This window comes from Brienomyrus brachyistius, chromosome 4, assembly GCF_023856365.1.
Source record: "Brienomyrus brachyistius isolate T26 chromosome 4, BBRACH_0.4, whole genome shotgun sequence".
NCBI classification, from domain to species: domain Eukaryota; kingdom Metazoa; phylum Chordata; class Actinopteri; order Osteoglossiformes; family Mormyridae; genus Brienomyrus; species Brienomyrus brachyistius.
The window spans coordinates 25,010,466-25,036,770 of record NC_064536.1 but is presented as its reverse complement, the minus strand read 5'-3'; the positions used below and the strand labels follow the sequence as shown (position 1 = coordinate 25,036,770).

General features: G+C 45.6%; 1 protein-coding gene across 1 annotated transcript in view; it reads left to right on the top strand.

The window, feature by feature from the left end:
- The window catches only part of LOC125739860 (uncharacterized), a 409,273-nt gene that overhangs the window by 33,167 nt on the left and 349,801 nt on the right, over positions 1-26,305 (top strand). The window contains exon 4 of the mRNA XM_049010379.1: positions 11,654-11,980. Coding sequence (XP_048866336.1) covers positions 11,654-11,980 — 327 coding nt within the window. The remainder of the gene's footprint in view (positions 1-11,653; positions 11,981-26,305) is intronic.

Genomic DNA, 26,305 nt, shown 5'->3' with positions numbered 1-26,305 from the left:
CACACATCCTTGTGGTGAGCCAGTGCTGAGTGACAGGGTGGATGATCTCCGGTCACCAACTTTGACATATTGTTGCCGGTCAGTAAGAAAGTTCTTGTTCCATGCACATGTAGCGGGGTGGGGGGGGGGGGGGGGGTGGGGTCCATGTTAGCCAGCTTGGCTATAAGGATGTCCGGGATGATGGCATTAAGAGCTGAATTACAATCGATGAAGAGCTTCCTTACTGAAGTCCTAGGATTCTCTAGATGTTGCAGAGCAGAGTGGAGGCCAATGGAAATCTCGGTGGACCTGTCTGCCTTATAGGCAAACTGATGGGGGTCAAAGCCAAGTGGGAGGCAGTCCTTTATGTGCTTTAGGACCAGCTTCTCAAAACACTTTGCAACCACAGGTGTCAGTGCAATGGGTCTGTAGTCATTGAGGCTACTGACAGTGGAGGACTTGGGGACTGTAACTATTATTGCAGATTTCAGGCAGTGAGGGACACTGGCTTGTGACAGGGATACGTTAAAAAGTGTGGTGAACACAGGAGACAACTGGTCAGCGCAGACTTTGAGCACTCTCCCAGGTATTCAGTCAGGGCCAACAGCTTTCCTCTGATTTACTGCTCTGAATATATTACGGACCTGATATTCTTGAAGGGTGAGTGTGTCTGGGCTGAGCTCAGAGGACGCAATGGGCAGGGCAGTTTGCATGGAAGGAGTATCTACTGTACAGTTCTCCCAAAGCGAGCAAAGAAGTGGTTTAATTCCTCTGCTAATGAAATGTCCATGTTTCCCATAATGTCCCACTGCCTTTGTAATTAGTAATTTGTTTCAATCCCTCCCATACCTTTCTGGGATTATTGTCTGAGAGGTCATTCGATAGTTTACTTGAATAGGCCCATTTTGCTTCTCTGATGCCTTTTTTAAGGTCTGCTCTTGCTCTCCTGTACATATCCTGGTCCCCAGATTTATAAGCAGAATTACGTGCTTTTAACAGTGCCTGAACCTTACCCATCATCCAGGGTTTACGGTTGGGGTAGACCCGGACCCGTGTTTCCATGGTGACAGTGTCCATGCAATGCGTGATGTTACCCAGCACTGCAGAGGTATAAGTCTCTAGGTCATCATGTTCAAAAACACTCCACTCTGTAAGGGCGAAACAGTCCTGCAGCTGAGCCAGAGCTACATCAGACAAGGTGTTAATAGTCTTGGTGATGGGCTTTGTCTTTTTCTTCAGTGGTATGTATGCCGGGACAGCAAGCAGGGAGAGGTGATCAGACATACCCAGATGGGGGAGGGGAACAGATCTGTAGGCTCGCTTGATATTTGTGTATACATGGTCCAAGGTGTTATTCCCTCTCGTGGGGCATTTCACGTTGAACAAATTTAGGCAGCACAGTGCTTAAGCATACTTTTTTAAAATCCCCTACGATGATGTGTACTCCCTCTGGATATGTCCACTGCTGTTCAGAAATTGAATCATGCAGATAGGCAAGGGCGGAGCTAACAATAGCATCCGGAGGTATATAAACAGCAGTTATTAACACTACAGGCAAGTTCCCTAGGCAAGTAAAATGGTCTGCACACAAGAGACATTGCCTCTATGTCCGGGGAGCAGACTGTGGTGATGATCTCAGTGTTTGTGCACCAGTTACTATGTGTGTAAATGCACAAACCTACACCTCTGCTTTTTCCGGCTGCAGCCTTCATGTCGCTGCGGTGCATTGTGCGGTCTGATAGCTGCATCGGGGCGTCGGAAATTGCCACGTCTCCGTGACTACCAAGCCACAGCAATCGCGGACGAGTGGATGTCCCGTTAGTAGGAGGTTCAGTTCATCGATTTTGTTGACGATCGACCGTGCGTTGGTCAGAAAGATGCTGGGAAGTGGAGGATTAGAAGGCTGCTTCTTTGGCCTGACTAACACGCCTGACCGGCAGCCCCGCTTTTGTTTTCGTTCCTTCCGCTGCCTCCGTCGCTTGCCGGAACGATAACAATCCACGGAGCGCCCAATGATCTCGCTATCTCCGGGGGGATGTTGTTGAGCCTCGGATAATGACTGGTAACAGGAATCTGGCTGTTATATCCCGTGTTCCTTAGCCTCCATGGGTGTAGCTAGGCTCTGAAGGCAGTTGTCCACATAAAAACAGTGTTCAAGTGAGGAGCGTCCATCTACTCCCGACTGACTTTGGTCCATCACATGCTTATAATACACGAAGGTGGTGTAGCACGGACTGCAGGCAGTCCCAAAGTGCAGAAACTGCTGCTGATAAACATCAGGTAGGTTTTCCCTGTTCAGATTGTGCCACAGGAAGCTGAGATGGGGCTGGTCCTCCTTAAGCATTCACAGCTGGAGAAACATGCTCTTTTCATCACCACTAATGGCTACTTTGCACTCCTGGAAATGGAGGAGGAATCAAAACAGCAAAGCATCAAGTGACGGCCAAAGATATTCATTTAGGCTCATTCCCATGTAGGTGAAAGAGCAATAAAAGACAAGTCTGTTCTTGCCGTTATGCTGAACTAACTGGGGTGGGATGTTCCACCCAGGACTGCCCTCAGCGGTGGCTGGTGGAACCTTACACACATAGCCAGCTTCAACTAATTCAATAATTTTCCTACAATAATCTGTAGGTGTATCAGAGCCTCTAGCTAGATGCTTCTCAGCTCCTCTAAGGTGAGCAGGAATAGCTTTCATATTGACTGCTAAAGGAGGAAAACTGGTTTTCCACCGAAGTCGAGTCTCATATCGGTCAACGCCTTTAACTGAAACTTTAACTGTACAATCCTCGAGTCTCTTAACTGCCTCAGTCTCCTGTCTGTACTGAGTGATGAGCCTTGTTTCCATTTTTCTCTGTCAGTATCTTAATTCTGTGATTTTGTTAGTGAATTCCACCTGTGTCCTATTTAAAGTGTCTGTTCTAATTGATTGATTGTTTTGTGTATTCACACCTACCTTTGGTTAGTACTCGTTATCTGTGTATTTTAGTGCCTGCTTGTGTTCTTTTCTCTGAGTAGGTTATTGTGTTGGAATGTTAGATGGTACCGTGTGGTGCAGTATGAGTTCCCTACCTTGTTCCTGCTCCTTGTTCCTGTGTTGCTTTGTTCCTAGATCTTATTTCCTTGTCATTCCTTGTAGTTAGTCATTGTTTTCCCTGTTTTGCTTTTTGACCCCTTGTGGTCCTTTCCTTTGTAGTTTTACCAGTGCTTTAGTTTCTGTAATAACCCCCCCGCCCATGTCTCAGAGCTGCCAGTGGATTGTCACCTTCTTTTTCTGCCTGCACTATGCCTCGCTTCCTTAACACCAGCTGTCATCCAGGAGATCATGCATGTCTAGGGTATTCTGTGTCTCCATAGTCACGGGTAACTTTACCTATGGTGCCTTAATGTATCTCCTAAAGTTAGCTCTCAGATCATATGGCAGCTTAACCAGTAATGTGGAGACATGAGACCCACAACTCAACTCTGTCAGACCCTCTTGACCAAGCTGATTTGACATTCCTATGAGTGTCCGTACAGTCAATGACAACTTGCTGAACCCTCTAAGATCTCTGGATCTAATGTTAGGCCCATCCACCAGCATAACAATATGCTGTAAGGCTGTGGTTGTCCATACAGTTCGATGAGGGCTCTCATTGTGTCACTGTATGGGTACTGGCTGTTACTCTAAGAGTCAGCTATGAGTAAGTTAAAATAAAAATATTTCGGTACCACTTTACAATAAGGCTACCCTTATAAAGGGGTTATGAATGGTTTATAAGCGGGTTATAAATTAAGTTGTAACACTTCATAAATCATTAATAGACAATTATAAACAAGTTATACTACAGTTTTCTATTTATTAATGAGTCAGTACCATTTCTAAGTGGCAAAGGGGAGCCTTATTGTAAAGTGGTACCAATATTTTGTATAACACTGTAGTAACAAGCACACGGGCACATTACCACAAAACCAGGCCATCTTCTTAACACTCGAACATGTTAAACTTACTTAAACTTACTAATGAAAGCATTTCACTACTAGTACCAACCAAAAAGCTTTTTGCTCTACTGTGGTGAAAGGATGCAAACCTTGCACCACGAACGTTGTCACAGCCCGGCGGCAGCTTCACCCTCTGCTCATCACATTTCGCTGCCTGGAAAGCTACCATGAACGGGTTTCGTTTTTCTGGGCGTGACGCGATTGCTGCCTCAGAGGAGTTATCACTGCCACCCTGCATCTCATCTTCCAAAATGGACGAAACAAATGTATACATAATTCGTTTGTTTCCGAAAACATGCCTGTGGGTTAACCCTATTGTCACTCCCATACCGGCCCTCTGTCACCTGTCCGAGTGGCTTGAATATGAGGTAAGGATACAGGGATATGTAGGGATGGGAATTGTTAACATTTTTCAACTGTTGTTGAATAGGGCAATTTGCTGAGACAATAGTGTCTATGCGGGTGGCCCAGTGGCCCAGTAGATGGTGCTGTTGCTTCACACCTCCATGTTTGAATCTCACTAATGCTGTCTTTATGGAGTTTGCATGTTCTCTATAAGTTGTGTGTGTTTCCTTGTGTTGTTCAAAGACATGCAGTCAGGCTAATTGGTGTCTCTAAAAAGGAATGTGAGTCTGTGTGCCCTGTGACTGACTGGTGTCCCATCCAGGATGTACTCCATCCCTGTGCCCTGATTGTTTTATGTGTCTGTATGACTGGAATAAAAGGTTTACTTTCATATCAGCATTACCCCTAAGGGAGACATCCCATAATACAGGTCCTGCTCTTTATCAAATACATGAGTGTCTGATCTACATGTTACACCTGGGAGCTGAACTAAAGCCTCTGGATTTGGCTAATTCTAGTTTATGATGAATCTTTGTAAAATGACAAATACACAGACTTTTCCCACAGACAGACACCAGTGATACAGCCATGTGTTTTGTGTATATTCAATTAAATCCATATTTTAAAACCATATTTATATCCATATTTTTCTGCCATGTAGGGATTGTTACTAAAGCTTTGCAGAATGGGTTATTATAGATGGTTAATAATTACAGAAAAGGCCAGTGTTACAGTTGTACTCTGTATTAGTTAATCCAGGTCCATCATAAATTTATTATGATATATTAATGAAATATTTAATCTCAGTTTGACTGTGGGTGACATGGCATAAGAACACTTTTGTCATAACCGTAATTTATTATTCTGTATCCAACCAGCCTATTAAATATTTTCAGAATTTTTATTTCAGTTTTAGAAAGGACTTTGACAAGGAGGAGAAAGGCAGAGTATATGACACTCTATGTAAATGTAGAAAATGAAAATGTCTGCCCTCTTGCGGTGAAACAATGTATAATAGTGAAATACGTATCCTTGTTCCCCGCAGATATTTTTCTCCAAAGGATGGATGAATGAATGAATGAATGACCGACCCAGACTGTAAAATCAAATCTTCTTTATATTCCGTAATCATGAATAAGCTGAACAGATAGTTGTTTATTGAATGAGCTGTTCATCAGGAAGTCAGTCCAGACCAGGCCCTGCCCCCCAGCCAACAGGCCGCCTAGATGCTTACGGCTGGTCCAGTTAGACAGCACTAGGTGATCTGGGTGTTGGGGGCGCGGGGGGAGAGGGGTATGGTCACAACAGAGGGAGAAGTTCCCCCCAGGAAGTATACTCAGCAAGAAAAGAAACGTCCTCTTTCAACTGTTTTTACTTTCAGTAAACTGAATGTGTAAATAAATGTATTTGTATAAACACTAAGAGTCAACAGCATAAGACATAAACTAAAAATGTTTCACAATGTGTCCCTGAATGAAGGGAGGCTCAAAATCAAAGGTACCAGTCAGTATGTGGTGTGGCCACCAGCTGCTTGAAGTACTGCAGTGCATCTCCTCCTCATGGACTGGACCAGATTTGTCAGTTCTTGCCGTAAGATGTTACCCCACTCTTCCACCAAGGCATCTGCAAGTTCCTGGACATTTCTGGGGGGAACGGCCCTAGCCCTCGATCCAACAGGTCCCAGACGTGCTCAATGGGATTGAGATCTGGGCTCCTCGCTGGCCATGGCAGAACACTGACATTGCTGTCATGCAGAAACTCACACACAGAACGAGCAGTATGGCTGGTGGCATTGTCCTGCTGGAGGATCATGTCCGGATGAGCATGCATAAAGGGTACCACATGAGGGAGGAGGATGTCTTCCCTGTACCGCAAGGCATTGAGATTGCCTGCAATGACAACAAGCTCAGTCCGATGGTGATGTGAGCACTGATGGAGGGATTGTGTGTTCCTGGTGTGACTCGGGCAGTTGTTGTGGCCATCCTGTACCAGTCACGCAGGTGTGATATTCGGATGTACCGATCCTGTGCAGGTGTTGTTACACGTGGTCTTCCACTGCGAGGATGATCAGCTGTCCTTCCTGCCTCCCTGTAGCGCTGTCTTAGGCGTCTCACAGTGCGGACATGGCCCTTATTGCCCTAGCCACATCAGCAGTCCTCATGCCTCCCTGCAGCATGCCCAATGCACGTTCACGCAGATGAGCAGGGACCCTGGGCATCTTTCTTTGGGTGTTTTTCACAGTCGGTAGACAAGTCTCTTTAGTGTCCTGCGTTTTTAGAGCTGTGACCTTAAATGCCTACTTTCTGTAAGCTGTTAAGGTCTTAACGACCATTCCACAGGTGCATGTTAATTAATTGATTATGGTTAATTGAACATGCATGGAAAACATTGTTTAAACCCTTTACAATGACGATCTGTAAAGTTATTTGGATTTTTACAACATTATTGTTGAAATACACAGTCCTGAAAAAGGGACATTTCTTTTTTTGCTGAGTATAGAAGCAGAAGGTGAGGACAGCTCACTTAATTATCAGTCACTGTATCTCAGTGCTGCTATACTTTGTCTTTCTTGACAGGGAAGTTTATTGTCTTGCCAACAGTTTCTTGCTGATGTAGAGCCCCAGCCACACATACCACAGCCAGCCATTACTGTACGTGATGATGTTGGTCAGGTGGGCTGTGCAAAGGCAGCATGACGATAAAGTTTGCGGTCAGTTAGTGAGAAGGAGCCGACACCCCATGTAAACGGAACAGAAGAGTGCAGAACCTGTATAAACCAAGCGGAGGGGAGAAAGTGGGTTTTTATTGGACTCCAGGAGTCCTGGTCATAGACAGAGACAGAGAAACAGTGAAAATATGGAGAATCCAGGAGGGAGTGTCAGTCTCCACAGACCTGAGGTCAGTAAGACCCAAATAAGTGTATTTTATCTGTGTTTTATCTGTAAGAATCTCTGTAATGAAACAACAGGCTGTGAACTTGGGGGTCTGTGTGTGTCTGTTGGAAGCTGAGAGAAACACAAACAGCTCTCAGTCTGATAGGACTGCTGATAAGACCCAGGTGAAGAGAATCAATGTGCTCATCACCTGACTTTGCCCCCCCCCCCTCCCAGGACACCCCCCACCCATGTCTTACAGAGACACCTTCCTATTACACCTCTTGTTTCCTACTGATCCACAGATATTAAAAGGACCTACTGAAGTGGTACTTAAACTGTATAAAACATAGTAAAGACTGAACCAAAGGCCTGAGGACAGACCCTCTGTATGCAGCACACAGTGTTTATACAGAGTCTCACCCTCACATGCTGTATGACGACATTTCTGCTGTTCAGAATAAGTGTCTGAGAATATTTTCTATATCATGCTAATGATTTAGGTGCTTTATGCTCATGCACAAGAGAAAAGTGAGGGAGTTAAGAACCTAGAGCTCTATGAGACAGTTTGTGCAAAAAGCTACGACTCCAGTAAAACAGAAAACAATTGATGAGGAATTGGCTAAAATGATTGCACGTGATTTCCAACCATAGTAATTCATTTCACTAACAATTTTACATTATTTCTGGTAATAAATTCATTTAAGCACCAAAAAAATTCTGAAGAGCCACTTGGGAGCCGAAAGAGCCGGAATTCTTTCTCTTTTAAAAGAGCCGGAATTCCCATCACTACTACTTGCTTGCATATTCACCACGTAACCACACTTGCGCATTAGAGCTAGTAGTGGAATGAGCTGCACACAAACACTGTTAAATCTGCTCTTACTACAGCGTCTGCAAACATCTTGCGCCTTCAGTAGCATCGTGGGTATGTAGTGTTATTTTATCTGCGAGCACCGATCCTTGTTTTGATGTTTGATACTGTAGCACTATATTTTTGGTTAAACATATATTTGCAGTAAAGAACAGAGCGATAAACTTATATTTGTATATTGCACTGTTTAGGTATGTACATGAAACGCAAACTCGCCTGTAAGTAAATGGTAGCGTTTTTGTACTTTCAGTTTTACACTTTCCCTGCTCAGTAAACATGTGTACAAAGGAACACGTTGTCTTCAGAGTCTTGATGTGGGAAATAGTTAGCTGGCTGTCTAGTCATACAGGACGTGTAATGAGGGCAGCACAACAGTACAACCTCACATACTTGTCAGACAGCTTATAACTTGTTTTCATTTGGATCATCAACTCATTAGATGGATTATCAGTTTCCTCTCTAACAGAACTCAGACAGTAGTTATATATGGCTGAACATCTGAATCCATCTCTGCCTCCACTGGCTCACTGCAGTTGTGTACTTTCTCCTTTACTTTTTACTCTGCATACTGCTGATAACAGTGTCATCATGCCTCTTCTCAGTTGGTCAGATCATTCGCATGAACCCATAATACAAGAATCTGTAGACTGGTGTGATAAATCCTTTCTGGATTGAAATGTGTCCAAATCAAAAGATATGATCCTCTCACTAAACCACATTCACATCCCGCAACAGCAATTCATGGCACTAATGTTAGAGTTGCCCAGACCTACAAATACTTGGGTACTGTGTTTGATAACAGACTGAGATTTAGTGACAATACAGAGATCACTGTGGAAAAGTCCAGCAGTGACTGTATTTCCTATGTAAATGAAAGCCCTTTGGAGTAGATCAAAGACTACAGACAATGTTTTATTCTTCTTTTATTGAAAGTATTTTAATGTTTTTATTTATTTGCTGGTTTAAATCTGTCAAATAGATAACAATCAACTACATGGCGTTGTTAACCTTTACTGGACAAACACATAGATCTCTAGTGCAGTTTAATTCTGAACAAGTCCTTAAAAGGCATGTAAGGTTATCAATGACCCCACCCTTGTCCTATATGGTGACTTTCAGATCTTGCCATCAGGAATGTGATTCAGACCCCATGTATGCAAAACAAATAGGAGGAAGTTTGGGTTTGTTCCCGAAGTCATCAGACTGGTGAACAGCAACAGTGCATGTGATGGTCAGTGTAGCTTGTAAAGTTGCACTTTAACTAAACTTAATGTCACATGCTTGTCTACATAACTATGTATGCATGTATTTTTATTTTAGTGAGGCTGCTTTTGAATTGAATTTTACGAACAGTTTTAAAGTTGTTAGTAGGGGCTTGGGCAGAGTAGTATTGTTTTTGAAAATACCGTATACCGTGGTATAATGTCTGGACAGTAAAAATGATCTGGACAGTAAAAATGTAAAAAATAGATAAGCGGATACCTGCACATCTCCTGCAACAATTATTCTTCTTCTGCTATTTCTTGGTTGACCACTGCTCTGTAAAAGTCAGGGCTGCCACGTACTGGAAACATCTAGTCAATCTCCGGCAGATAAAAAAAATAAATCTGGGCTACACGCACCTGATGATGAAATTTACGTCACCTCACCAGATCTTACGTCACCTGCAGAAAAGGAAAGTATGAATTGGCCTTCAGATTAGACCTGGTTGTATTTTATTCTGCAGCAGGTTTGGAGAAGTAATTAAGCTCTAGCTGGTAGAGACTGGGGGCAGCATGGGGGCTTCACACCTCCAGGCTTGTGGTTCCAGTATCTGGCCCAGCTCTCTGTTGGGAGTTTGCATGGTCTCCCTGTATCTGCACTGGTTTCCTATGAGCTCTCTGGTTTTATATTCAAGAATACATAGTCCAGGTGAATTGATGCCTGTAAAAGTGCCCATAGTGACTGTGTGTGAGTTTTTGCCCTGTGATAGATGTGCATCCTGTCCTGGGTGTTCCCCTGCCTTTGTGACAGACTGGCATCCTATCCTGGGTGTTCCCCTGCCTTTGTGACAGACTGACATCCTGTCCTCTGTGTTCCCCTGCCTTTGTGACAGACTGGCATCCTGTCCTGGGTGTTCCCCTGCCTTTGTGACAGACTGGCATCCTGTCCTGGGTGTTCCCCTGCCTTTGTGACAGACTGGCATCCTGTCCTGGGTGTTCCCCTGCCTTTGTGACAGACTGGCAACCTGTCCTGGGTGTTCCCCAGCCTTTGTGACAGACTGGCATCCTGTCCTGGGTGTTCCCCTGCCTTTGTGACAGACTGGCATCCTGTCCTGGGTGTTCCCCTGCCTTTGTGACAGACTGCCATCCTGTCCTGGTTGTTCCCCTGCCTTTGTGACAGACCTGCATCCTGTCCTGGGTGTTCCCCTGCCTTTGTGACAGACTGGCATCCAATCCTGGGTGTTCCCCTGCCTTTGTGACAGACTGGCATCCAGTCCTGGGTGTTCCCCTGCCTTTGTGACAGACTGGAATCCTGTCCTGGGTGTTCCCCTGCCTTTGTGACAGACTGGCATCCTGTCCTGGCTGTTCCCCTGCCTTTGTGACAGACTGGCATCCAGTCCTGGTTGTTCCCCTGCCTTTGTGACAGACTGGCATCCAGTCCTGGGTGTTCCCCTGCCTTTGTGACAGACTGGCATCCAATCCTGGGTGTTCCCCTGCCTTTGTGACAGACTGGCATCCTGTCCTGGGTGTTCCCCTGCCTTTGTGACAGACTGGCATCCAGTCCTGGGTGTTCCCCTGCCTTTGTGACAGGCTGGCATCCTGTCCTGGTTGTTCCCCTGCCTTTGTGACAGACTGGCATCCAATCCTGGGTGTTCCCCTGCCTTTGTGACAGACTGGCATCCAGTCCTGGGTGTTCCCCTGCCTTTGTGACAGACTGGAATCCTGTCCTGGGTGTTCCCCTGCCTTTGTGACAGACTGGCATCCTGTCCTGGCTGTTCCCCTGCCTTTGTGACAGACTGACATCCAGTCCTGGGTGTTCCCCTCCCTTTGTGACAGACTGGCATCCTGTCCTGGGTGTTCCCCTCCCTTTGTGACAGGCTGGCATCCTGTCCTGGGTGTTCCCCTGCCTTTATGACAGACTGGCATGCTGTCCTGGATGTTCCCCTGCATTGTGCCCTGTGCTGCCTCAGATCAGCTCCATGCTCCCTGTACTGTACTGACCCTGTACTGGATAAACTTGTGGAAGAAAGGTCCTGGCTTCCTCTCAGACCCTAAAAGAGGGCTGCCCAAATGGCAAATTCTGGACTGAAACAGAATTCAATGCATCCCCCCCCCAGCCCTGGTCAGTAAATGATGTGGACCTTGGCTATGTGCCCCTGATGGGGATGATAGCTGAGTGACCCTCCCCTAGAACACACCTGCTTTGTTTTCCTATGTCTTTCCCTTGTTCTTATGGCAAAATGACAGTCTTGCTGTTTCACCTCCTTACTGTCCTCTTAAACCCATCTCTCTGTGCCATGACTCCTGGTACAAGTGTTACACAAACTGATAATATATAATATTAACCAGAGATACTGTGATGCTGAAAATGTGAATTCAGTTGGTTGTTTTCCCCACAGGTGCTGACAGTGTGTCCTCAGTGGGATCAGTGTCTGTACAGAGTGGAGGATCTGTCACCATCCCATGTTCCTATGAAGACCGTTATAAAGCACATGTGAAATACTGCTGCAGAGATTATTATTCTTCGGATCCATGTACTCCCATAGTACGCAGTGACTCTCTACAGAAGAGGAATGAAGTGTCAATCAGAGATTATCCTGACCAGCGAGTCTTCACTGTGACCATGAACAGTCTGACAACTGGGGACTCTGATTACTACTGGTGTGGTGTGGGGATCAGCGGAGGTGCAGCTGTGGGAACATGGATCCAGCTGTCAGTCACTGAAGGTAAGATGTCTGTACTGCAGACTGTAGACAATGAGATGCACAGTATGTAACATGTCATTCAGTCAGAAAGGAAGGACATTAACACAAACACAGGAGAAAATATTTTAATATACAAGAGGAACCAAATTTTAGTTTGATTGAATGACACCTGGGAGAAATAACAATGAATGTGCTACTTCAGAGGGTTTAATATGAGAAGCAATGTTCTTTGGTTTAGTTTTAAGTGAATGTTAAATTCATAAAAGCATAAATATATAAATAAACATACTGTAAAAGAGCCTCAGTTGGGCTGTCGGTTACTGTTGTTGGCATATAAATTTAAATTTAAATAACTGTAAGCAAGCAAAAGGTTATTGCAGGCTAATTCTAAACTAAATAATCAGTGATAGTAAGTACAACATTTAATCAAAACAAATTGTTGCACTGGGGCCCATCGGACAGCAAGGTCGCATGTTGGGCTGGTGCCATCAGTGTAAATAGTGTAAATAGCTCTGTGTATTTACCATGTATTGTGTTGTGTGTCTGTTGTGAGTATGACTGGCAGACATCAGGAAACCCCATCTTTGTAGCCTTCCTGTGCTTATCTGTGACTCTGGTACCTGAACCACACTGGTGTCAGACCTGAGGATAAAGGTGACAGAGCTCAGCAGGGAGCAGCATGACGTGGGACACGGCCGATCGCAGTGAAGACCCCCCTAAAGCTGCCCCGGTACAGTGGGTAATGGCCCCTGGAACCCTCCCAAGTACCGGTCCGGCTGGTGGCACGGCCCAATCACTGGTCCCCCAAGATGGGAGGCACCTGGTGATGCCACTGGAAGAGGAGGCACTGCGAGCTCTATTAAGCAGAGCCCCACCCCTACAGCTGATCTGCACCCATCGTGCGCATGGCCATGGGGGAGGGGCAGCTGACAGTTACGCTGACAGGACAGTTGGTGGTACAAGAGGTCTGACTAGCCAGCACTGCTGACCCCTGTGTTATCAGACTGGACTTACTAGTACAGCTAGGGGCCGCCATCGATCTGCTGGGGGCAGCCATCTGCTTTGGGTACAGATGTGGGTGTCCTCCAGTATGAGAGCAGTGGCCAGGGATAGCGATGGGGGAAGAGAGGAGGAGAGCCGTCCACCCGGTGGGGGGAAAAGATCTGCTCACAGCTCCTGAGGGAAAGTCTCCACCAGCCACATGACTGCAACTCCAGTCCAGACTGTGCTGAATGGCAGCACCACAGCAGGACCGTCTCCTTAGACAGTGCAGGATGTGCAGCAACTGTGGCAGTACAGCAATCAGCCCTGTTCACCCATCTGCATCTGAACCAACTGCTACTGGTGAAACTACAAGTGTCTGAGCAGCAGATTCAAGAAATGGCAGACAAGAGTCATGAAGCCTTCCCACAGTCCATAAGCGGCATGGACCTTGTCACCAACAAGGACGGGTCATGTTGATTTTGCGTCAACTATCAACCATTGAATGAGGTGACAAGGAAAGACTCCTATGTGCTTCCATGCATCACTGGGTCAACATGGTTCAGCTCCCTAGACCTCCGGAGTGGCTTCTGGCAGGTCGACCTGTCCCCAGTAAACCACCCTAAGACCGTGTTCACCATCGGTCATAGGCTATGACACTTCTGGTCAGTTTCATTCAGCCCCTGTAACAGCCTGGTCACCTTCGAGAGGCTAATGGAGGCTAATGTCCCAGCTCACCTGGACCTAATGTGTCATCAACATTGATGATCTGCTGCTCAACGCCGCTGATTTTGCCCGGACATTGTGGAACTTAAAGACAGTGTTTGCAGGGACCCTCTGCGCAGGGTTGTGGCTGAACCCCCGGAAATGTTCCCTCCTCCAGTGCATGATGCTCTTCCAGGGCCACATCATCAGAGGGAGGGCGTGGCCACCGACCCGCAAAAGATGGCAGCTGTGTGAGACTGGCCCCCTGCACAGACTGTAGCTGAGCTGCCCAGCTTCCTGGGGTTAGTGTCATATTACCAACACTTTGTAAGGACTTCGCCAGCATGGCAAACACAATGCACCGTCTACAGAAAAGGGAAGTGGTTTTGCGTGGACAGATGCCTGAGCCGCGGCTTTTAACCAGCTCTGTGTGACGCTCACCGATGTTCCCATGCTAGAGTACCTGGACCCTCATCTCCTTGTCATGCTGGACACAGACACTAGCAACGAGGGGCTGGGTGCTTTGCAATCACAGGCAGGACCGTGAAGGGAGCTTCTATCTAGGCCGGCAAGAACTTCCGTCTGTACCTCAGTGGCCAGTGGTTCTGGTTGTAGAAGGACCACAAATCGCTGGGGTGGCTCCTGAGTTTCTGGCACTTAGAGGGACAGCTGGTCTGTTGGTTGGAGGTAATGGCAGAGTTTGACTTTGAGGTCCAACATCACCCTGGGAAGCTGCATGGAAACCTGGACATTCTGTCTCACTGACCCTGAAGCAGCTCACAGTACAGGACCACCAGGTCACCACCAAGACTTTGTTTGCCAGCAGATCATCACAAAGCAGCAGAGCAGCCCCATGCTGACCAGGGTGAGGGAGCAGCTGGATGAAGGAGGATGACTGGGTTGGGAGGTGATATCAGCCTCCGGTCCAGAGAACAAGGCCTACCACACCCAGTGGGGCACCATGGAGGAACACGAGGGCCTGCTGTTAAGCCGCAGCTGATCGCTGGACAGCACAGGGGAGCAGCTGCTGGTGCCCCAGAGCCTGTGTAACCCAGTGTCTGGTTCTTTTGTTTAGGTAAAGTGTATATGATTAATCTGATTTGTATAGTTTTGTGGAGGATGTAGCAGATACTGAACTAGCAGCACAGAGGTTACAACGTGATTTTGAATTAATTAGTGGATGGACAGATAGCTAGTAGCTGAAGTTTAACGTAGATAAATGTAAGGTAATCCATGCAGGGAGCAGAAATATAAAGTACAGACAATTTATGGGTTCCACTGAAATAAAGGTAGCTGATTATGAGAAAGACCTCGGTGTGTATGTTGATGCCTCCATGTCCCACTCTCACCAGTGTGGGGAAACAATTAAAAAGGCCAATAGGATGTTAGGTTACATCTCTAGGTGTGTGGAGTTTAAGTCAAGGGAGGTGATGCTACAATTATACAATTCCTTGGCACTGTAAGACCCCACCTAGAATATTGTGTGCAGGTTTGGTCACCTTACCTTAAAAAGGACATTGCTGCCTTAGAAAGGGTGCAGCGTAGGACTACGAGAATGATTCCTGGACTTAGAGGAATGTCTTATGATGAGAGGTTAGCTGAGCTGAATCTGTTCAGCCTTGAGGAAAGGAGACTAAGGGGGGACATGATCCAGGTATATAAGATTCTAATAGGTCTGGATGCTGTTCAACCAAATAGCTACTTCAGTATTATCCATAGGTGGAAATTAACGGGAGAACATTTTAAAATGGATTTGAGAAAGCACTTCTTCACAGAGCGTGTAGTTAGAGTATGGAATAGTCTTACTGTTAGTGTAGTGCAAGCTAAAACCCTGGGTTCCTTTAAATTAGACCTGGATAAAATTTTAATAACTATTATTATTATTATTATTATTTATTTTTTTCTATTTTCTTTTCCTTTCGTAAACTTGTTTATATTGTATATATGTATTTTTCTTAAAATGTTTTATTTTACATTTTTTTTAAAGGCTTTGCCCTTTCCAGGCCACAGTTGTAAATAAGAAACATGTTCTTAATCTGTCTTGCCTGGTTAAATAAAGGTGAATAAAAAAAAAAAAAAAAAACTCTGATGTATTAGTTAAGTTCTCCCCAATCAAGCTTGATGGGCCGAATGTAAATTTCTTATGTACTGAGCTGACACATCCTCTGCATCAATTGTGTTTTATATTCTTTTTATTGCTTGTTAAATATAATTTAATGAGTTATTCATTTAATATCTGCCAATGGGAGTAATCCCATGAATCCCCGTAAAGGGCTGGGATCAACCCAGGAGATACGGGATACGTGGGAGAAGTGATAAGACTGCATGTCTTCCTTCCACACTCTCAGCAAGCTTACTGCTGAAGCTACTAAATTCCAGAGTACATCTGCGAGTAGAGAGAGAGCTATTCCATTCACGGTGGTAAAGGACCGAGTGCCTGACGAGTCACTTGCTACGGCTCCTGAGAGCAGCCAGATCAGGCTGCAATTTTAGGTTTTTCAGTGGGCAATAATGGAGTGCGAACTATTATAAATACTGCTTACATTGTATATATTTTATTAATATTTTGTCTTAATATTAGCCTTTATGTTGTAAAGTTTTTAAATTTAACTGCATAATTTTATATTGTGTAGTTGTTGAATAAGGTGACTAAAGTATTTAGGGTGGGCATGTTAGCCCTGGGTTAGTTTTGAAGGGAACATATAGCCTACAGACAGACACCATAGTGAACTCAGGCCCCCCGTCAAGTGATTGTTAACTGGGGCCCAGCAAAAGGCCTGAAGGGGGCGCTACACCTGTGCTCTCTCATGCTGAGGTCAGTGCACGGAGCCGTCGGGGCCGGGCAGTACGGCGTAAAGAAGATGCTGAGGAAGCTGTGGCAGCGCTTCACCTGGCCGGCAGCCAGCAGGACGCCCAGATGTTCCTGCATTGCTGTGCTGCATGTGCGGCTCAGAGGGGTCCTAGCTGGCAGTGCCGGTCTGCCCTCCAGCTGTACCTAGGGGAGCATGTGGGGGTCGATGTCCTGGGCCCCTTTCCCCACACTGAGGCTGGGAATCACTACATTCTCGTGGTCATGGACTACTTCACAAAGTGGGCTGAGGGTCACATGGTTCCAGAGCAGAGTGTGACCTGACCACCATGGCAGAAAACAGCTCTAGGAGCTTTGGGGCTTCAGAGCAGCTGTACAGTGTCCAGGAGAGAAACTTCAAGGTGCTGGTGTTCTATGAGGTCAGCTGGCTGCTAGGGAGCTGGCTGCTGAAGACCCCTGCCCCCCCTCCCCACACACACACCCCCATCCGCAGAGTGACAGGCTGGTGAAGAGAATCGCATCTCAGCTCCCTAGCAGACAATCCTCGTTGGTGAGCACCAGCATGATTGGGACACTCACCTTCCCCTGGTTCTGTGGACTTATCATGCAGCAGTACAGGAGAGCACTGGCTGTGCCACTGCTTCCCTCATGTATAGCTGTAGGCTGTGGACCCCAGTAGAGCTGGTGTTTGCCTCACCCCCTGGGCCGGAGCTGCCGGAGACACCAGGACTGGATTATCTGCTCCAGCTCCAGGACCATGTGTGGACCGTGCATGAGCTGGCCAGGTAACATCAGGACATGGCCAGAGTCAGACAGAGGTGAGCCTATGACATCCGCTGCTGGGGACAGGTCTCCCAGCCTGGGGACTCTGGGTGTACTGGCCCATCAGGAAAAAGGGGTGGTTGCCCAAGCTGGACAGCCACTGGAGGGACCCCCAGGAGGTCCTGAAGTGAATCTCCGAAGCAGGACTGTCATGTTGCATTGAGACCAGCTGCTTCTATACCAACCCTTGGCCCATTTGGTGAAACTATCAGCAGGACCTGGGATGAGTTTCCCAGCAGCTGGAACTGAGGAGGACGGTGGGGAACCTGGGGCCCTGTGGCCACAGAGGGCTCAGTGCTGTCTGGAGCACTGCCAGGACTTTGTGGGGGTACCAGGTTGGGTCCCCCCCAGAAGGGGGGCAGTGTAGCACTGGGGATTCCTGTTGGGCAGCGCAGTGGCGTGCTGGACCGGTGCCAGTAATGTAAATAGTGTGAATAATGTAAATAGCTCTGTGTATTTATTATGTATTATGTTGTTATTGTGCTGTACGTTAATGTCAGGTATAGTATTAATGTTAATTGTTGTAGTTATCATTGTTTGGGCCACCATGTGTAGTGAGAGTAGCTGGGACCCTCAGCACAGTGGCCAGTGTCTGTGTGTTGTGAGTATATATGGCATAAATTAGTACCTGTCTGTGACTCTTTATTATCACTGGGATCACCATGTCTGGTATCTGTGCCGCAACATTTTAATACTCTGCGAAATGAAATACTGTACCCTACAGCTGACTGACTTTTTATTAATGTGTATAAATGGTGTAAGAGGGAGTGAGGGTTAATCAGCTGGGTAATTTTCATACTGTCCCTGCAGGTGTGTCCACACTGAACAGGGTGTCTGTACAGAGAGGAGGAACTGTTACCATCGCATGTTACTATGACAACATGTATCAACAACATGTGAAATACTGGTGCAGGGGAAGTGACTGGAGTTCATGTACTCCCATAGTACACACTAATTATCCAAAGATAAGTGAAGTGTCAATCAGAGATGATCCTAACCAGCCAGTCTTCGCCCTTACCATTAATAATGTAAAACCTGCGGATTCTGGTTACTACTGGTGTGGTGTGGAGATCAGCAGAGGTTCAGCTGTGGGAACATGGATGCAGCTGTCTGTCACTGCGGGTAAGATGTCTGTACTGCAGAATGTAGCCAGTGAGATGCTCAGTATGTAACATGTCATTCAATCAGAAAGGAAGGACATTAACAGAAATAAAGAAAATAATATTTTAATATATAAGACGAACACCATAAATGAGACCTGGCACAAATAACAGTAAATGTGCTACTTCAAGGGGTTAAATATGAGAAATCATATACTTTGGTTTAGCATTAAGTGACTTTTAAAGAAATTCATAAATTCAATTGAAAAGTATAAATATATGTTAAAATAATGTAAAAGAGCATCAGTATGACTCTGTTGCTGATGCTTGATCTATATATGAAAATTAAATGACAATAATACCACAAAGCAGATTTTTGCAGCTAATTTTATTCTGAATAATCAGTAATTTATTCATTACACTGTTTTGTTTTTGCAAACACAGTGATAGTAAATAGATCATTGTTTAAAAACAAATTTTAATATTCTGCAGAGTAAAGTACTGCAGCCTACAGTAGACTGCAAATGATTTCATGAATATGTGTATAAATGGTGTAAGAGGGAGTGAGAGTTAATCAGCTGGGTAATTTTCATACTGTCCTTGCAGGTGTGTCCACACTGAACACGGTGACTGTACAGAGAGGAGGATCTGTCACCATCCCATGTTTCTATGACAACATGTATCAACAGCAGGTGAAATACTGGTGCAAAGGGAGTGACTGGAGTTCATGTACTCCCAAAGTACGCAGTGACTCTCCACAGACGAAGGATGAAGTGTCAATCAGAGATGATCCTGACCAGCGAGTCTTCACCGTGACCATGAACAATCTGAAACCTGGGGACTTTGGTTCCTACTGGTGTGGTGTGGAGATCAGCAGAGGTGCAGCTGTGGGAACACGGGTTTCCCTGTCAGTCACTGAGGGTAAGATGTCTGTACTGCAGACTGTAGCCAATGATATGCTCAGTATAAAACATGTCATTCAGGTAGAAAGGAAGGAGAAAATATTTTAGAAAATATTCTACTATTTCAATGTTTTAAAACTTCACTGGGAAGTGAGCTGGCATAGTTTTTAATGGTTTGCTTGACCTTTGTTATCTGTGGCTTTGAAAAACCCTAAAGGTGTGTAACCCACTTAAAGTGAGCAGGACCAAGGGTGTCGTGGTTCTCCAGTCCCATAGATGGCACTGTCTTTAGTTCGGTTGAGCTCTTTTATCGCGATCGCCCGGGTTAACTTAGTTATCTCTCTGATCGCGGGAAAGAAAGGGAGAGAGAGAGAAGCCGCTGCAGGTGAAAAAGCTGATTTATGCATCAGGTGAGAGAAGAGAAAGAAAGAAAAAAAGGGTTTATGTTTAAAAGTAAATTTTAATTATTGTCATTGATAAGTGCACCAGAAGCGCTCGTGTTGCATTATCTAGTTGGGTTAACTTTCGAGCGATTCTCCGATTGGATTTCTTTTCTTTTCTTTGTTATATTCTACGACATGTGATGGCGAGCCACCGATTCTACGTATTAGAGCTGTGAAGTGCCCAGCTACGTTCGAGACCAGTCAGCCTACCTCCCAGTCGGCGGATGCAGTTATCTCCTGGGCACAGATAAGATAGATGAGATCTCCAGTCTAATACATATGTTTGTTTTTTTTTAATTACCTGGTTAGTATTATTATATATGTAGCCCTCCCAATAGGAAAAAAAAGAAAGAACTCGTGAGTGTATATAGGATTATATGTATACCAGAGAATTTAAAGTGAACTGAACTGCATATGTTCTGACCGACTGTTGTAGGGAGGGAGGAATTGTTTCTTATTTCATTGTTCCGAACGTGATTCTCATTCTCGTGGAATATTGTTAATAAAAAATTGTTACTGTTTTTCCCTGTCGACTAGTGGTTGTGACCAATTCACTCCGAAAGTTGAACCTAGACATAATTACTGACCCAGATATTAAAAGCCCACATTACGGCAACGTTAACGTGTGGGGGTGATATTAACCTTGGTTACAGGTGGAACAGATGAACGTGGAAATTTCAAGGAAGGGAGTCGTCCTCAGTTTGATTTGTTTTCATTGAAGTTTTACTTGTATGGGGAATCATATAAGTTTTTCGTTACGTAATGGATACGATTTACTTCAGCTGGGTGTAGCAGGAGGAGAAAACGAGGTGGGTGCCCAATTAAGTTCTGGTGGTGAGTAGCCTATAGGCGAGGGCGCTCAGACTATAAGGGTTACCCCGGCACAGGCGTTCTTCGGCAGTCATTTCAATTGCTGGATTCCCTGTTCGTCCGTGGACTAGTGGTTGGGACCTCTCATACCGGCGTGTTTAGCTCCCTGACGGTGAATGTTACGAGCTGTGATAGGACGCCTGACGCTGGGATTAATACGGCTGGATTTCTCCCGAGGTGTGAGTTAAACATCTTTGCCTGGTTTGTATGTGGGCAGATAGCGTGTTATTATAATCAGCCCTTGCCTTATCTTATTATTACAGGGTCCTGTGTGTTGTGGCGTGGCGGTGACGGCTGCTTCATCTTACGTGGGACGGCGGCTCTGCTCTGCCTAGCGGCGGCTCTGCTCTGCCTTACTGCTGCTGTTTAGTGACGCTCGCACGGTTTTGCGCTTTGTGCGTTTTCGGTTTGTCTTGTTCAGCCTGTAGCAGGCTGATTCATTAGCGGGTCCTTAGCTGGGGAACTGTTTGGCTGGGTGTGTGTGTCCACATGCGTGAGAGCGGGTGTTGGAGGGGCTGACTGGTCTCCCCGCTCTTCAAAGGTTTGTGGTTTTTCCTTTTTTTTAATTGTATTATGTTCGTTTTGTTCGGTATTTGGTGTCATGTTTTGAGTAATGTCCTTATTGTATATCAATGTAAATGGTTTTGTACTTTTTTTTCCTTTGTAGTCTGCAGTGTTTTTTTTTTTTTTTTTCCTTTTTGGGTTTTGTGTGATTTATTTATTATGGCATGCAGTTGTACCTTTTCCCTTCCCACCTGTGACCCGCATGATTTTTGCTGGTTCAGCTGTGCTGTCTTGTGTTCAAGCGCCCAGTTTTTAGACCGGCTGCTGATACGCGGGCGGTATTTCAAGCCGATGGTGTTGCGATAGACGGACTACTCCTTTTATGGTTTTACTTTTTAATAAAAATTGTTTGGAACGTCTCTCCGCTTATATGGTGAACGGACCGGTGTGCCTTTGTCCGGGGGTAGGGCGATTGAACTTTCTCTGGGTGTGATACCTGGGGTGGCGTAGTCGGGCTAATTTGTGGCTGTTAGTACCAAACAATGGTACCATTTGGCAGTATTGCATTGCATTACATCACTCGCTACATGGGGAAAGAAGATACCGCTTTTGGGGTTGAATGGTCTCTTTTCCTTATGGAAATTGGGGGGGATGTTCTGTGTATTACCATGGCAGCGTCTCCTTTTCAGTGTTATGAAGGAACCAAACTTATATTTTTATTGCATGTGCTCACATGCAGCTTGTATCCTTCTGCTGTTTTGGGTTACAGTCTGTGAATGTCTTTTATTATGGCTAACATGGCTGTTGCTATAGGAGGCCATCCTGTGCAGTTTATATCTTAAAGTAAAGGGACTTAATGGACCTGGTACTAGGGATTGGAATTGGGAACAGGTTTCAAATTTTCCACAGCATCAGAATCGTACGCCTCTGAGCTTATCACTTCCTTTATGAATGCCAGTGTTACACCATATTTTGTGACTGTCACAATGTGACTCCAGGGGGCGCTGTTTCACATATTACTGGGTATAAACGCAAGGTTCATGTTCACAAGCCCTCTGTAAAATAAACACGTCAAAAAACAAGAAAATTGAAATGAATAAGTATCATGTCTTAACAAATTTATTTGAAATATGTATTTACATACATGAATATATTATAGCACAGTAGGTACCACAGGGCAGAGCAGCATATTGGACTGGTGCCAACCTTGTACATAGTTCTGTGATTTCCAGACATCGTCTTGTGCTGTATCCTAGGGTCGTGTGTAATGTTAATTGTGGTACATTGTGTGTGTGTGTGTGTGTGTGTGCCCACCGTGTGGGTTAGGAGTAAGCGGGGTGATGGGCACAGTAGGCAGTGTGGGTGTTTTGTTAGTGACTGGCACTGGTGAAACAAACACCTAGTAGTTGAATCCCATCGCCTCTTGCATATTACTCTTTCCACACCATGGTTAGATGATGCGCTACATTGGTGTCAGAGCTGGGGATGATAATCGAGGAGCTCGAGAGGAGCTCCAAGATGCCGACACCATAAGGGGAGCAGCCAGCTCCAGGGGACCTGCGAGAACCGAGTGCTTTGCCTTCCTGAAGCAACCTGATGGCACTAGCGCCCCCACCTGCCCAGGTGACAGTGGTGCGGCACGGGGATACAGCCAGTCGCTATGAAGACCCTCCTAAAGCTGCCCCGCTATGATGGAAAAGGTCCCTTGGAGCCCTACCTGACCCAGGTAAGACTGGCGGCCCGGCTCAGTGTCTAATCCCTCAGCAAAACAGCGGGTCACCTGGCAATGCTGCTGGAGGGGGAGGTGCTGAAGGCTTCACAACATCCACCCAAGTGAAGAATGCTCTCCAGGAACTAGATGTAAAAGTATCTACAGTAAGTCTACCATAAAGAAGACTTAATGAGAGCAAATACAGAGAGTTCACTACAAGTTGCAAACCATTAATCAGCCTCAAAACTAGAAAGGCCAGATTAGACTTTGCCAAAAAACATCTAAAGAAGCCAGCCCAGTTCTGGAGCAGCATTCTGTGGACAGAAGAAACTAAGATCAACCTGTACCAGAATGATGGGAAGAAGAAAGTGTGGAGAAGACTTGGAATGGCTGATGATCCAAAGCTCACCACATCTTCTGTAAAACATGGTGGAGGCAGTGTGATGGCATGGGCGTGCAGGGCTTCCAGTGGCACTGGCTCACTAGTGTTTATCGATGATGTGACAGAAGACGGAAGCAGCCGGATGAATTCTGCAGTGTATAAGGGATTTACTTTCTGCTCAGATTCAGCCAAACGCAGCAAAGTTGATTGGGCGGCTCTTCAAAGTAGAGATGGACAATGACCTAAAACATACCGCGAAAGCAACCCAGAAGTTATTTAAGGCAAAAAAGTGGAATATTCTGCAATGGCCGAGTCAATCACCAGATCTCAACCCGACCGAGCTGCATTTCACTTACTAAAGACAAAACTTAAGGCAGAAAGACCCACTAACAAGCAACAACTGAAGACAGCTGCAGTAAAGTCCAGGCAAAGCATCACAAGGCAGTGTTTCCCTACCATTATAATAGGGGGCGCCCCGCCCCCCCCAACAACGGCACCTCCCGCCCCCCCTTGAAGGTCAAGTTAATTTAATTTTATTTTCTACAGTATATAGTGCCAGATCACAATAGAAGTCACTTATGGTTACCTTTCCTATAGAACAGGTCTATACGTTGTCCTTTTATTAAACAAACTAAATAGCCTTATCTTATTTACATAACAGATTGTCATTTTTTTCTCTACACAGTTGCGCGTTTACAGTTCTCCTCTGCTCTCTGTATCGCGCATGGCGGAGTTCCACTCCGATGCGCGTGCACAAACACTTGTGCGGACACACAGGTGAGCACACTTCCACCAGTGGACAGAGAGCGTGCGTCTGAAAATATGTCGCGTCAAACACCTGAAAAGCAGACAAAAATATAGGCATAAATATGTTGTATTTTAATGTTATATGCTGCTACCATCACCTGTTCTCTCTTGTAAAACAGATTTTAATCTCAATGGGACTTTGTGGTTAAAAAAAGAAACATAATTTAAATTATCCCCACCCAAAGCCCCCAGTGAGGAAGCCAGAGGGGACAGCGGCAAGGAAAAACTCCCTAGAAGACAGAAATTTTTGAGGAACCAGACTCAGAGGGGAGCCTATCCTCCAGGGGCCAGCAAAGGAAGTCAAATGAGCAGGATGGCAAAGTAGCAATTCACACAGACCAAATTTTAAGATTTGTGGATCTCTTTAAGAGAATGCTCTGATGCCTACCGTAGCTCTTTCTACCTTAGATACTAACAGACATCAAAACTGAAGCAAGCAGGGAGGGCTGTAAGCGGCTAGTAGATCTTGAAGGTATTTTGGTACAAGACCATTTAGTGCTTTATAAGTTATTAGCATTATTTTGTTGTCAATTTGAGACTTAACTGGAAGTCAGTGAAGGGAATACAGAACAGGGCAAATATGATCACATTTTTAGGTTTTTGTGAGAACTGTAGTTGCTGCATTTTGTACTAACTGAAGTTTGGGTAAGGATCCTGATGGGCAAACACAATGCATCTTCTGCTTAAATTATTTATATATATATATATAAATAATTTATCTCACACACACACACACTATGTATCATCAGCATGGCAATGGAACTTAACACTATGATTTCCAGTTATGTTACCAAGTGGTAGCATATATAAAGTGAACAGCAGTGAGCCCAGCACTGACTCCCACCCAGCTCTGCACCTCACACTATAGGTCTATCTGGGAGTGAGCAGTTAGCTAGAGCTAGATGATACAAATGTGCTTTTTATCAATGATGATACCTTCTCATCAGCTTCAGTTCTGGGTCCCACTTATAAACCATTTCAAGTGTGAGAAGTTAATTGTCAAATACACAGTAAAAAGAGAACATTCAGACCATGCAATGTAATTCTTACTTTGCCATCTGCTTATAAACAGCGACAATAAGGAATGTAAAAGTAAAGTGTTCTGTGCATTGCTACAAATGAGGTAACAGTCAATGAAAGTTATGAGTAACTGAAGCAGTGTTGGATGCATGGTACATGAGTCTGATGGGCTATTTGTGAGCCTGGTTGTCCTTGATTTCACCCTCCTGTATCAGCTTCCTGACAGCAGAAGTGTGAGGAGCCCATGTTGTGGGTGTGTGCTGTCCTTAATAATGCTGTGGGCCTTCCTGATTACCCCGGTGGTGTAGATGTCCTGGAGTGATGGGAAGGCTGTTCCAGAGATAAACTGTGCAGATTTTATCACACGCTGGAGAGCCTTCCTGTCCCTAGGCAGAGCAGCTTCCATGCCACACTGTGATTGTGCTGGTGATGACACTATCTGGGAAGATGGCGCAGACAGTGGTGTGTTCAGCATGCCCTCTGTGGCCAGAATCCTGCCCAGCTGGTTGGTGTTGAAGGCATCTAATTGAGCATAAAACTCATTCAACTCATCTGGGGGGTGTGATTTCGCTGGTTATGATCCCCCGGCTCTTCTCCTGATGCCCTGTAATGTGTTGCAGGTCCTGCACATGCACCGGGAATCAGCAGTGGTGTAATATCCCTCCACCTTCAGTCTGTACTGCCTCTTGGCCTGATTGGTCTGTGCAGGTTGTGTCTGGCTGTTTTATAGTCCTCAGCCTCACCTGAGATAAACCCAATGGAGCATGTAGCATAGACCGCACTCCCCATTTAATCCAGGGTTTATCACTGGGACAGGAGGTCTTGCAGTGTTTTATGGGAACAATGTTCTCAGAGCATGTGCTAATATAGCCAGTTGCAGCTGCAGCGTACCGCTGTAAGTCAACTGTAGAGTCCCTCATCATAGCAGCAGTACTAAACACTCCCCAGTTTGTGCTGTCAAGGAAGTCACAAAATAGCAGTTCTGATTCTTCAGTCCACACTTCAATGGTTTTACTTACTGGGGGAGCTGGCTTGGGGAGTTGGCTGTAGGGTTGGGTAGTGGAACGCTGAGAAGTGGTCTGACTGACTGAAGTGTGGCTGTGGCACAGCCTTATAGGCGTCCTCCACGTTGCTATACAAGTTGTTGGTACATGGGGAGGACATTCCTGAGGTTGCAGTGGTTAAAATCACCTGCCACAATGGACACAGCATCTGGATGTGCAGTCTCCCACGTGCTAATGACGTCATGTAATATCCTGAGCACGGTCACATGATCCGGCTGTGGCGGAA